Source organism: Vombatus ursinus, unplaced genomic scaffold (genome assembly GCF_900497805.2).
Source record: "Vombatus ursinus unplaced genomic scaffold, bare-nosed wombat genome assembly UNPS02014782.1, whole genome shotgun sequence".
In the NCBI taxonomy this organism is placed as follows: Eukaryota; Metazoa; Chordata; class Mammalia; order Diprotodontia; family Vombatidae; genus Vombatus; species Vombatus ursinus.
Genome location: NW_020954560.1, coordinates 6,325,958 through 6,339,814, shown reverse-complemented (window position 1 = coordinate 6,339,814; position 13,857 = coordinate 6,325,958). Strand labels below are relative to the sequence as shown.

General features: G+C 41.8%; 1 protein-coding gene across 1 annotated transcript; it reads left to right on the top strand.

The window, feature by feature from the left end:
- Window positions 1–9,092: 9,092 nt before the first annotated feature.
- TSHB (thyroid stimulating hormone beta) lies at window positions 9,093–12,171 on the top strand. Its single transcript, XM_027866686.1, has 2 exons — window positions 9,093–9,254; window positions 11,917–12,171. The coding sequence occupies exons 1-2, from the start codon at window positions 9,093–9,095 to the stop codon at window positions 12,169–12,171; spliced, it is 417 nt and encodes a 138-aa protein (XP_027722487.1).
- Window positions 12,172–13,857: the final 1,686 nt, after the last annotated feature.

Sequence of the window (13,857 nt, the reverse complement as noted above, 5' to 3'; positions counted from 1 at the left end):
TATATATCTCGTTTGTTCATAGTTGTTCACATATTGTCTCACCCCCTACCCCATTAGACTGTGAGCTTCTTGAGAATGAGGACTATGCTTTGTCTTTCCTTGTATTCACAGAGTTTGGCACATAGCAGGTGTTTAATAAATGCTAATTGATTAACTGACTGAAAAGAGAAGTGCTTTCCCTGCTGGGAGGATCCCAGAAATGCAAAGTTGTGGGTTTGGGCAGGGTGGAATGGTGAGGTTTTGACCTTGCAGCTTGAGCTTGGAAGTAGTTGTGGTTAATGTTTCAGTTTGACTGAAGACCCTGCAACCCATCCTATAATGGAAAGGGTATGCCAGAGATACCAGAGCAGACACTGGAGATGACAATCTGACCTCAAATCTGGTGTTAAAGCATCAGACCTAATAATTTCCCCCTCTATTCAAGCTGGGAATAATATCCAATCCAATCCAATCCAATCAATATTTATTAAGTACCTATTATGTGGCAGGTACTGTGCTAAGGGCTGGGGATACAATTAGTAGAAAGAAAGACAGTCCCTGCCCTCAAGGAGCTTACAATCTAATGGGGAGAGACAACAAAATGGGAGGAGGACACCAAGGGGTACCCAGCCCCAGAGGCATCTTGTTCCATGGAGTTGAAACCAGGAAGAGCAACATATACAGAATGGAGTGAGTTCAAAAGTCCAGTTTCTGCTCTCTATAAAGTACGACATTAGGAGGAGTTTGGTATTCACCTGCCAGCCCTCTAATCAATGACTGAGGGAAGTGGTGTCAGTTCAAGTCATGAGTCAGCTGCATGGTGATGAGATTAAAGGTGATGAGCTCAACCTAGAAGGGGCTTCTTGTTCTATGGAGTTGAAACCAGGCAGAGCAGCTGATGCAGAACGGGAGTGAGAGAAATGCAGGAAAAATATTCTTTCCTTTCCTAATGACACTGAAAGCTTTGAGACTGGTTCCTTAAAGGGACATTCAAGTCTGCCTGGAATATATCATGTTAAATTAGGAAAAAACAGAATCTCCATGGGATGGGGATCAAATCCTGAGTCATCATTATTCATATCCCTAGACAGAAAAGGAACTAAGACACTAAAAGGAAAGGGTGGGATCCAGAGGCTTCCCAAAAGATGTGCAAAGGGATTTAGGGTTTACAACAGCTGGGCCTGCTCACTCTTGTATTTAAGTGACTTTAGCTAGTGGCTGAGGGCTTGGTGCACCATCTGGTGACTGATCTAGATATGGCAACCTATAGAGGTTTTCCACCAAACTTCACTCCAATGTAAAGGCAATGTTCCTGTTGGGCATGTACCCTTTTTAAAGAAAAGGAACAGATGCCTGGTGCAGTGGAGAGAGGACTGTGCCGGTCCAAACCGCACACTCTCTTACAGCCAGATCAGGCAACCAGGGTCATACTCACCGGTCCTCGGGGTCACCCGGATTTACCAGAGACGAGCCGATCAGGAGGTGCAAAAACCTGAACTTTATTCAATGATCATCACAGCAAGGCCAGGCAGGAAAGTACACCGCCACGAGCAGGAGCAAAAGCCGACCCCGCCCCGATCCCTACAGTTCTTTTAAGTACCTTCTTCGTCCCTCCTCCTCAGCCCGCCCATAGTGACTCGTCGAGGATCAAATATCGGAAGAGGATGTCTAGCATAGTGCCCAGACAAAGGGAGCATACGTGGCACAGGAAGTGGGGCCTAGATATTTGGAAGGAGGCGTGAGGGATCAGTGCATAGACAAAGGAGAAAGCACGTGACGCAGGAAGTCGGGCCCAGATACCGGGGGGAGGCGTCTGGGGTCAGTGCTACACCTAGGGAAAGTACATGACTCAGGAAGTCAGGATTGGTCACAGGAAGGAGGCGTCTGGGGTTAGCGTGGTGCCTAAGGAAGGGGGCTAGACAGAGGGAGCTTGTTCTCTGCCGTCCCACTCCCAAGTGGCACAGCCCCTGCCTCAGGAGTACGTGCTCTGGCTACTTCCCTGTACCTTGTTTCTTCTCCAGCTTGTCACAGCTCCACATAGCACTGCCCCTGCCTCGGGAGCGTGAGCTCCGGTTACCTCTCCGAATCCAGTTCCCATCCCAGTTCACCACAACTCCGCCTAGCACAGCCCCTGCCTCGGGAGCATGAGCTCCGGTTACTTCCTAATACCCAGTTCCCGTCCCATGTTGCCACAAGCTCTACTCGGCAGTAGCTAACACCAGACAATCCCTCACAGAGGACTGTATTTAGAATTAGAGGACATGGATTCCAATCCATCCTGCACCACTTTCTATCTGTGGGACCCTGGACAAGTTATCTAATGTTTCAGGGCTTCAGGTTTCCTTTCTGTGAAATGAAATGAGGGGTTTGGACTGAACGACTTCATAGTTCCTTCCTGCTCTATAATCCTGTGATCCTGAAAAAAAAATCCTTCCCAGTAGAACACAAGGAACTATTTCTGGGCCCCTGTGGTCTCACCCTCCCTCCTTCTCCATTGTTGTTGTTTAGTTGTTTTCGGTTGTGTCAGACACTTTGTGACCCCCCTTAGGCTTCTCTTGCAAAGATACTGGAATGGTTTGCCACTTTTTTCTCCAGCTCATTTTACAGATTAGGAAACTGAGGCAAACAGGTAGGGTTAAGTGACTTGCCCAGGATCACACAGCTAGTAAGTGTCTGACACTGAATTAGAATCCAGGTCTTCCTGACTCCAGGTCCAAATACTATCCCCTGTACAACCTAGCTGCCCCTCCCCTCCCCTCTTCCACACAGAGAAAAATAAATCACAGAATGGACACAAATATAAACTTAAATTAGAAGAAAGATACCCCTGTGCCCTCAGAAGACTCCTGTTTTCCAAGACGCTGCCAACTCTAACTTCAGAAGATCAAGGCCCAAGGTCAAGATCATTCATTGTTCCTCCTCCCTTCTGGGAGAGTACCAATGACATCATGAGGGTGATGTCTTGACTTGCAAGTGAATTGGATTCGAGAAAGGCAGAGCTGCACAAAGTCATTAGCCTCATTCTCTCCTCCAGAATCATTGGAGTTTAGTGGCAGTACGAAAGTCAAGACGACTGTTGATGGCCCTCACAAGGTTATTCAGATAGTAAAGAGCAGGATTGCTATTCAAACCAAAATTCTCAGATGCCAAAGTCAGTGTTTTTTCTACTGAGTTACTCTGCCACTGCGTCTATAAGAGAGAAGGCATCATCACTGTTTGTAAAGCCCAGAGAAAATTTTTACACAATCAAAGGAAATAATGAATGACAACCCACTAAGAATATTTATAGGTAAACATTGCTAGAATTAGTTGGAGTAAGTGCTAATACCTGTCCTGATGTTAAGTAATTACTAGTTTTAGAAAGTTTCAAGACTTCATTATTATAGCTGTTGGCCCCCCTGAGGGGGGCCCACCACAGGGTATTGGAGAAGGGGCATGATGTTAGTGGAGTGAAAACCAAATTAAAATCTGGTGGAAAATGAAGAGATGGCTGGGAATTCTGAGCCCCCTCTAAATGGAGGTTTTGGGAGGAGTTTTTTGCTCTGCCTTCTAGCCATACAGTCAGAGAGTGAGAGGCAACTGAAGGTGCTGAGGTCAAATCTGACACACTCTTCATGAGGGGGAGTTTTCTGGTGATGAGCTTATCTTGTGGGGAAAGCAGGATGCTGGCAGAGTTCAAACCAAGCAGATTAGCTGGTTGTCTCCCCCTTCAAAGTCTACTGAGAAGTTACCTTTTCCTGGCTCAGTGGCTAATCCTCTTTGACATATACACCCCTTGCCTCTGGCATTTGGGCCAAGCAAGCAATAAGGGAGATTGATTCATCACCTCAGAACACCAAGTCCCTTGGTGCTGAGTCAGCACACATGATCCATCGGAAGCATCTCAAGGGAACTCAGCTCACTTCCACACATGTGCCACATCTAGGATGGCACCTGAAAGATCTACTAGACAATGTTTCTGTGTGTGTGATTTTTTGCTTCACTGTCTCCTAAACACTAAAGATAATGTATTTGTTTTGAACAATTATGACTGAAGCTGTGTCTGTTTATTGTATATTTTATTGAGCTACATGGAAGTAAGACAAGCAGTGGGGAATAGTGGATAGAACTAACCCTGGAGTGAGGAAGATCTCAGGTCAAGTCCTCTCTCTGGCACTAAGTGACTGACTGAGCCAGTTACTGAGCTCCATAGTGACCCAGGCAAATCAAGAAGACTTTAAGTTGTATAGATGCCAATCTAAATTGATAGAAGGAATGTCCTCACTGGAAGTTCCATACAGCAATGAAGTTAGATCCCTACCCACTGCCCCCGCCCCCGGAAAGAAATGTAAACTTGATGTCATTTCCATATAGTGTTTGATTTTGCTCAGTAGGTGAGACTCAGGGCTAGCCATGTCTCTAAATAAGTAGCTAGATCAAATTTTGGGTACCCAAGTCCCCAGATTAATCCTTCTCTCCAATACTGACTTCAGTTTTAATTTCTTTATTGTCTTGGTTGTTCCATACTCGGAAAAATTAATAAGTGCTAATGCTTAAAATCTGCACTTTGTTTTCAAAAGGAAGAGAGGCAAATGCATCCTGAAATAACGTCACCATTTTCAGAGGAAGATATCATCTTGGTTGACTAAACACACTTTCTTTAGGGTTCAGCATGCATGTGTAATAGATGTATCTCAGATAAGAAAGCAGTAACTTAATGCAGTTATATAACAGGAAATCAGTAGGGAATTATCCCGAAGAGTATAAAATAAGCCAAGAGCTTTCTGTGGGGCTCATTGCTGTGCCTGCTCTTCATCGCAGTCAGGTATGTGTGCATGCAGAAAGGGGTTCTTCTGAAATATAGCTCTCCTCCTCTTACTTGTTTTGAGGGTACATTTGGTTCACTTGTAATTTTTAGCCTTTTTGCAACTGAAATCTACTAGCGTGGGAGAAGAAGGTGAAAATGTGGTTTTGCAGGCTTAAAAACTCAAATGACCATAATCTCATGTGTTCAGTGGCCCAGCAAGGTGGAACCCATCTTTGGGACAAGAAAATCCTCCTGATTCATTTGGGACAGTGGTCAGCTGCTCTATGAAATGCTAAATGACATTGGATGGTGATGGTGACAGCTTTCTTTCCTCATTTCCATTTTTGTTAGTTTTGTTTTTTAATGAAATGAAATCTGAGGTATGACAGGAATAACTTTGTCAGGGTTCCATGATTTGTGGTTACTTTTGGTAAAAATATGAATTATAATGTTGGCTTAGGCATTCATATAACTAAACCTTTATAAGATTTAGTGATATAAACATTAATTGATATTTATTGAGTGCCATCCATATGCAAATGGCTGGGCAAAATGGAGAAAGATATTAGTAAACATGTCAAATAGTGAAGGTGAGACACAGATTGGAGAAAGATGTCAATACAAGATAGGCAATAGAATTTAAGGGAGAATAGGAGATGGTAGGGTATCACTCAAAAAGAAATGACCAATTTCTTCAATTCAGAAACCTTTTAGAGCCAGGAAATTTTTTTAAATGGCCTCCTTATCACAAGGTCTGTGTCACCCATCTGCCCCTAAGGTCATACAGTCAGCATGTGTCAGAGGTAAAATTTTAACCCAGGTCTTCCTGACTGTGAGGCTGGCCCTCTTTCCACTATACCACATCACCTCTTATTGATAGAGAGAAAAATAATGATAGTTCACACTTGTATTGTGCTTTCAAGTACTTTTCCTACTACATTCTGTGGTGTAAAGTATTACTATCCCCATTTAATGGATGGGGAAACTGAAGCTCAGAGTTTACATGATTGATGGTAGACCACATAATTAGCAAGTATCAGAGCTGGTATCCAAACCTAGGTCTTCTGCTTCCCAGTCCATCCCATGTTCACTGCAATGAGAATCAAAGTGTCTTTACAGATTACCTAGTTCAATCTCCTCATTTTACAGATGAGAACACTGAATCCCAGCAAAGCTGAGGGACTTGTCCAAGGCCACGTGACTACTAAATGTCACTGGTTTCCCAACTCCCAGTTCACTTTTCTTTCCCCTACATCATAATGAAGCAGCCCTATCAAAAACCGGGGTGGAGTTTGCTCCATAATGCATTTAAAGGTCCCCTCTGGCCTATCAATCAATAAATTAGCCAGCATTTATTAAGCACCAACTATGTGCCAGACACTGGGCTAGGCACTGGGGATACCAAGACAGAAAGAGAAATAGTCCTTGCCCTTAGGAGTTTCCATTCTACTGGATAATTTCATAGCTAGATAAATCCAACTGGTCTGTCCATACTCTTTATTCTTCTCACAGTATTACAGAGGGAAGTGATATTTGTGAAGCATTATGGATGATTCTTGGAGAGAAAAGACTTGTTATCTAATTTGAACAGACTGACACCTCAGTTAATGAATAGCTTGGGACTTAAGGTATTTTGGTGAAATTAATTTTCTGGCTAGCTGAGAGATTACTGCAAAACCCCTTTTTGTTGACTGATGGATCTTATTGGAAAATCTTCATAAAACAGATTAGTTCGCTTTCTGGCTTAAATAAGGATAGTAATGACTAGAACTGAATCTTTCATTGATGATTGGGGATCTTGTAGTGCCTCAGGAAATCATTCTGAATTTTAATTATGCCTTGCTTTTTATTTTTTTAAAGAATGATTCCTACATCACATTTATCTAACACTTTTATAGTTTACAAAGTGATTTCTATATAACAACCCTGTTAGGTGAGTAGTGTAATTATTGTTATTCCCACTTTATAGCTGCGTTAACTGAGGCTCACAGAAATTATATGACTTGCCCATAGTATGATGGCTAGTAAAGTGCTGAAGTCATTTCATAAGCTCAGGTCTTCTTACTCCAAGTCCAAGTAGAAGGTGTAGGATATATGGCTGAGTGTGTACTGGCCCCAGGCATAGTCTATAAATTATTTTTTTTCATGAAATTCTTGAAATCATCTTGTCTTCCATCGATTTACCATTTTCAAGTAAAGGTAGGAGCAGGTAGGTGGTACAGTGAATAGAGTGCCAGGCCTGGAGTCAGGAAGACTCATCTTCCTGAGTTCACATCTGGCCTCAGACTCTTGTTAGCTGTGCAACCCTGGGCAAGTCGCTTAATCCTGTTTGCCTCAGTTTCCCCATCTGTAAAATGAGTTAGAGAAAGAAAGGGCAAACCACCCCAGTATCTTTGCCAAGAAAACCCCAAATTGGGTCAGGAAGAGTTGGACATGACTAAAAAACAACTGAACAAAAACAACAGTATCATCAGTGGAGCTAAAATAATTAGGTCATAACATTATCCATCTCATAAAGATGTGTGATGGACACTGAGCTCTCTCATTCGTAAGTACTGTCATTTAAGAACATCACTAGTGCCATGCTACATCAGGCCAATACCCCATTCAGCACCATATTTAATCTATCTCTAATGGTGGCACCAGTGGTAGAGAATGGTCACCCTCCACGTGTCATATCAAAAGCTACAGGATAAACCATAGCCATCTTATCCAATCTCTAATCACAATTGTGGAATCCACAAATTTGTCTAAAATTTCTAGAATCTATTTACATTTTTAACCTGTGTGCATGATCTCATGGGGGATAGTCTAATAATCAACAAGCATTTGTAAAAAGCAAACTATGTGTCAGCACAGTGTCCTGTGCCAAACCCTGGGAAGAGTCCCTCATTCTGCCATTACTTTGCCTAGTTTACATTCTAATGGGGAAGACAACATGCATGTATGCATGAAGATATACCAAACACACAGAAAGCAAGGATAAGGTAACTTTATTGGGAAGAGCACTAGCACCTATGGGGGAGGGTGGTCAGAAAAGATCCTGTGACAAAGATGGCGCTTGAAGGAAATGGGGGATTCTAAGAGGCAGCAGTGAGGAAGGAGATCATTTCAGATATGGGGACCCGCAAGGTTAAAGGAATGGGGAGGGCTCCCTGTAAGGAGCAGCAAGAAGACCCATGTGGCTAGTCAATAAAGCATACGAAGGAGAGTCATGTGTGAGTAGGCTGAAAAGGTGGGGGTGGGGAAAGGTTATTGAAGAATTTTAAATAGCAAGCAGAGGAACTTTTATGTCTGATCCCCAAAAGTAATAGGGAGCCACTGGAGTTTATTGAACACATTGACTTGGAAAATAGCCCTGGACTTGGAGTCAGAAGGCCTGAATTCGGGTTTCAGCTTCTGCCTAGCATACTTGGGCAAGTCACTCAATCTCTCAGTGCCTCAGTTTCCTCATCTGTAAAAAAGGAATAAATTGACATTACCTAAAAAGAAAAATGATTGACAATATATTCATTTAAAGTTTACAAAACACTATGTACATTTTAGCATCATAACAACCTTGTAAGGTGCTATTGGTATCATTATTCCCATTTTACACATGAGGAAACTGAGGTTCAGAGGATTTAAGTAATTTGCCCATGATCTCACAGCCAGCAAGAGGTAGAGTCAGGACTCTCAATGCAGTCCAATATGCTGATAACCTGGTAACTAATGAGCCACCGTCTTATGACACCACAGAGTCATATTGGATTATTGGATTATTTTCTCCTAAATGAATTGATTTACATTTAAGTCAGCTTAAGTGAGGGGTTCTTACTTTTGGGGAGTGTGGGTGGGGTCACAGACCCTTTTTGCTTTTTGGTGAAGCCTAGTTACCCCTTCTCAGAATAAGGTCTTAAAATAATTGGAAGAAATACCAAATTTCAAGTAAGAAATTAGTGAAAATAAAGTAATAATTTTTCTCCCATTCAAGTTCACAGATGCCCTTAAAATTATCCTCCCCAAAGGGAGTCTTTGGATCTTAGATAAAGAACCTTTGGCTTAAGTTGACCTGCCATTTATCTGATCGCTCACATAACTTCATGAAGCCTTCCTGCAGTTCATCCTTTACAGCTTGAGATTTCATTTCCCAGAGCTCAAAAGGCTCTGCTCTGTGGTAGGACTCTGCTGAGCTGGGGTTGGCAGATATGGTAGTTACATCTAATAGTAAATTCTTAACCATTAGTAATGATCTCTCTGTCAACGTAGTGAGCTTCTAATCGGTGTCTGCATATAGCTACAATCCATGTAATGGGTTCATTTTAACATTTTTGTCTTGGCCTTTAGCATGACTGCTACTTTCCTGATGTCTCTACTTTTTGGCCTTGCATTTGGACAAACGATGTGTTTTTGTGTTCCAACCGAATACACCATGCACATCGAAAGAAGACAGTGTGCATACTGCCTAACAATCAATACCACCATCTGTGCTGGATACTGCATGACTCGGGTATGCTAGAGCATAGTTAAGTACTTTTTTTTTATTTTTTATTTTTAGGCAATTGAGGTTAAGTGACTTGCCCAGGGTCACACAGCTATTAAGTGTCAAGTGTTTGATCTGAGGCCGGATTTGAACTCAGGTCCTCCTGACTTCGGGGCCAGTGCTCTATCCACTACGCCATCTAGCTGCCCCATATAGTTGACTAATTTTAAAGAATAATATAGAGAAAAAAAACCACCAATGCTATTTTTCATATTATCATATTTATCTATGTTATATTTTAGAAGCCAACAGATTTTAGGTACTCATTGTGGTTTGGAAGGAGGCTTAGGAAAAATGACAACTGTACTGCTTCCAGTAGGTACCTACCAGGCATGAGTATTGGTCTGATCAGCTACAGTTGGACACACTGTAACTGGACTGTAGCATAGTGACGTCATTTTAGTCCTCTTTGAGAAGCAAGAACAACAACCAACCAATAGTAAACATACATATGATCGTCAGTGGTCATAGTTCAGCACAGTAATGAGTACATATATTGTTCATTTTACATTAGGTGTTACCTGCTTATTGGTATCACTATTGATTAATTGCTAACTCTGTGTGACTTGGGTAAGTGAATTCACTAATCTGAGCCTCAGTTTCCTCAAATGTAAAATTGAGTTAAATTGGGTACTCTTCAGACCCCTTCCAGTTCCATTAAGACTCTAGAATTCCATTTATTTTTAGTCTTTAAATGAAATGTATAGCACTTAGGACTAGAAAGGACTTTAGAGAGATTACCTCATTTAATCCATTTTACTGATGAGAAAACTAAGGTCCAGAGAATAAATAGTAAGTGGTAGAGCCAGGTTTCAAAACCAGGTTCTCTTACTCCAAATTGAATAGACTTTCTTATAATCTTGAGAAGGGTGTGTCGAGTGTGGATATTGCCATAAACTAGGCCCCAGTCTACCTATAAATGGATCCATGATCTCATTGATGCATGTATCTCCGAGTCTCCTCCTCCTCTATAACTCTTATCCTTGTTCCCCCATAAATATTCCACAGAGAGTTAACCCATGTTGGGATCTTCTCTAGGTTTTTTAACTTTGCTTGGGTGGCCTACCTAGCTCTTAACCTGCATTCTTGCTATATGATTAATGCACTTGATACTGTCTTGATGATGATGATGATGATAGTGACAGTGGTGGTGGTGATGGTGGTGACGATGACGATGGACAGCCTGGAGCAGTGGATGGAAAAGAAGCCTTGGAATTAGAAAAACCCGGGTTTGACTCATGCCTCTGGTACAGACTAGTTGTGTGACATTGATCAAGTCACTTAACCCTTCAGTAATTACCCAGTAACCCTGGGTAATTCTCTAAGGCTGGAGGTTACAAGGAAGTTGACATTTTGTATGAGAGATGGGATTTCCACAGTGAGAGTTCCCCCACATCACTGAGAGCACAGGTCCAAGAAGACCCCTTCCTTCCCCCCACAGCCAAGACAAAAGTAGAAACAATAGCATATCTGCACACACAAAAGCCTTTGACACGCACTTTTTCATTGGATCCCTTGTGAAGTAGAATGGGTATATGTGATTATTCTCACTTTACAGAGAAGGAAACTAATCTCAAAAGTAAAGTGATTTGTCAACATGTTGCATAGCTAAATTACCTTAACACCCAGTTTCCAGTGCTCTCTACCTCCTCAAATTACATTTGTGGGTGTACATTTTGTAAGCCATTCCACTGCTGCCCCACGGTGATTATAAACTCATAGAGGACAAGTTAGGTTTCATTTTTGTGTTTGCATCCCCTGACCTTGCCTCCTGCCTCTACACCTGGCATGGTGTTCATTGGAGTAGGAACATAAATATTTGTTGAAGTGAATTGTAGAATCAAACCCAGGTTACAGTGCTCTCTCTAATCTATCCCATGAGGAAGTTGAATAACTGTGTTAATTAGGTCCTAAAAGCCTCAGTTCTGTTCATTTCACTATGCATCAGTTCATGTAAGTCTTTTCAAGTTTTTCTGAAATCATCCTGCTTGTCATTTCTTACAGCACAGTAATATTCCATCACATAGACCACAGCTTGTTTAGCCATTCCCCAATTGATGGCCATCCCTCTGATGTCCAGTTCTTAGCCACCACAAAAAGAACTGCTATAAATATTTTTGCGCAAATAGGTCCTTTTATCTTTACTTTTGGATGTCTTTGGTATATAGATCTAGCAGTGGCATCACTGGATCAAAACTATGCACTGCATAGTTTTATAGCCCTTTGGGCATAACTCTCCAGAATGGTTGGATCAGTTCACAACTCTACCAATCACCATTAGTGTTCCAGTTTTCCCACATCGCCTCCAACATCCAACATGTTTCTTTTGTGTCACATTAGACACGAGTCAGGAAGATATTAGTTCTAATTTAGCTTCAGACACTTACTGTCTGCCCCAGTTTCCTCATCTGTAAAACGGTGATAATAGTAACACATCCCTCCCAGGGTTGTTGTGAGGATCAAATGAAATAATATTTGTAAAGTGCTGGCACATAATAGGTGCTATATAAATGCTAGCTATTATTATTATTATTATTATTTTTACATCACTTTCAATATGCTACCACCATTTATACTCAATTTGTAAAACTGCTGTCAAGTGATGATCACCTTTCTCTTCTCTTCTCAGGACAGCAATGGTAAGCTGTTTCTCCCCAAAAGTGCTCTCTCTCAGGATGTGTGCACATATAAAGACATCGTCTACAGGACAGTGGTGATGCCGGGCTGCCCTCGCCATGTCACCCCCTATTTCTCATACCCTGTGGCTGTGAACTGCAAGTGTGGTAAATGTAACACAGACTACAGTGATTGTGTATATGAGAGTATCAAGACAAACTACTGTACAAAACCACAGAAGCCCTATTTGGTGGGATTTCCTGTATAAGAAAGCTATGTGATTTGCTGTCCATGGTTAAATATCAACTCCACTTCACTTATGTCAACCTAACTTAGAACACCCAGTGATTAAAATGTTTCTGTATTTCATAACAATCGTGTATGGTTTTCTATTTCACCCCATTCCCCCCCCCCCCCAAGGACACAGAAACAAAAAAGAACTTAAAAGGTTCTTGAAGGAGGGGGGATGGATTAAACATTTATTAACTACCTACTAAGAGTCAGGTACTTTGCTAAATCTGTTACAAATAATCTTCATAACAATGCTGGGAGGTAGGTGTTATCATTATCCTTATCATCCATTTGAGGAAAGTAAGGCAGGCAGAAGTTAAGTGACTTGCCCAGGGTCACACAGCTAGTATCTAAGGCTGGATTTGAGCTCATCTTCCTGACTCCAGGCCCAGCACTGTATCCACTGCATCACCTTCCTACTTCAGCTAAGTGAAAAAGAGCTTTGGCAACCTCAAAGGAGTTGCATTCTGAGGGAAAGAAAAAGAGGTGAAGTAATATGAGTCCCTAAGAGACAAGATATCTGTTCACCAGATCAGCCCTGTGAAGGGAGTTGTAGTGGTGAACTAGGATTTTTATTTTATGTGGGGGGGGGGCAGGTTGAACCCACTGCAGAATCCCAGGGAGAGAAGTGCTGTGGGCATGGGAAAGAAGGTCACAGCCCTGGAGGAAGGGAGGGGAGAAGAAGGCTGCCACAGTGGCAGGGGTAGGGATGTGACAATGATGCGTGAGGAAGTAGGGCACAGGCAGAAGAAGTAATCCATCACCCTACTTCCTGGCAGGCTAAAACTTCACCCAAGACCAGTAAACAATCTATGAACCATTCTCTCTAATTTAATTCCTTTGGTGGGCCAGCTGGCCTATGAAAGTTATACCCCAAAAGGCCAATTTGCAAAGCAAGGTAAAGAGGCCGTGATCATTTTACATGTGAAAGTTTAAATCCTTTATAGCCCTTGAGTAATAGGAGATTCCCTTCCCCCTCCAGCATTTATATTAAATGCAGCTTGTCCTCTTTTCACTGCTGGTGTCATGAAAAACTTATGTTACTGAGATAGGATTTTAGGGAAAATGCTTAGTGGGAACAGCAAAGTGGCATAGCCCTGAATCACAATCTGAACTGCCCTCAATAGTGAAAGATCTTGTCTTGGTACTCAAGCGCCTTCTGTTTGAATACATTGTGATGATTGTGTACTCCTTTTTTATTTTTATTTTTATTTTTACTTTTAATGGACTTATCTTTTACCCTCAAGACCTAGCACAGTTTTTGTCATATGATAGGTGCTTAATAAACGCTTGTTCAAATCAAATGAGATAGTATAATAAAAGCACTTTGCAAACCTTAAAGCACTATATACATGTTATTGCTGAATGAATGAATGAATGAGTGAATGAATGAATGAATGAATGAATGAATGAATGTATCTGTGCATGCATGGAATGAATTAGCTGTAGGGATAGGTGTTGTGGTGCCTCACCTTCTGTTTCCAGCTTTGATAAAGTTGTGCATTCATTCAACATGCATTTATTAAGCACTTACTGTATGCCAGCTAAAATGCTGGGGAGAAAAAGACAAAGACAAAACCAGTCCTTGCCCTCATAGTCTACTAGGGGAAAATATACATAGGTAAGTAAATGCCAAATGTAGACAGGATAGTGCACTGGACAA

Coding starts and splice junctions, on each gene's coding strand:
- TSHB (XM_027866686.1), top strand. CDS start 9,093: ATGACTGCTACTTTCCTGATGTCTCTACTTTTTGGCCTTGCATTTGGA. Junction 9,255..11,916: donor CTGGATACTGCATGACTCGG/GTATGCTAGAGC, acceptor TTCTCTTCTCAG/GACAGCAATGGTAAGCTGTT.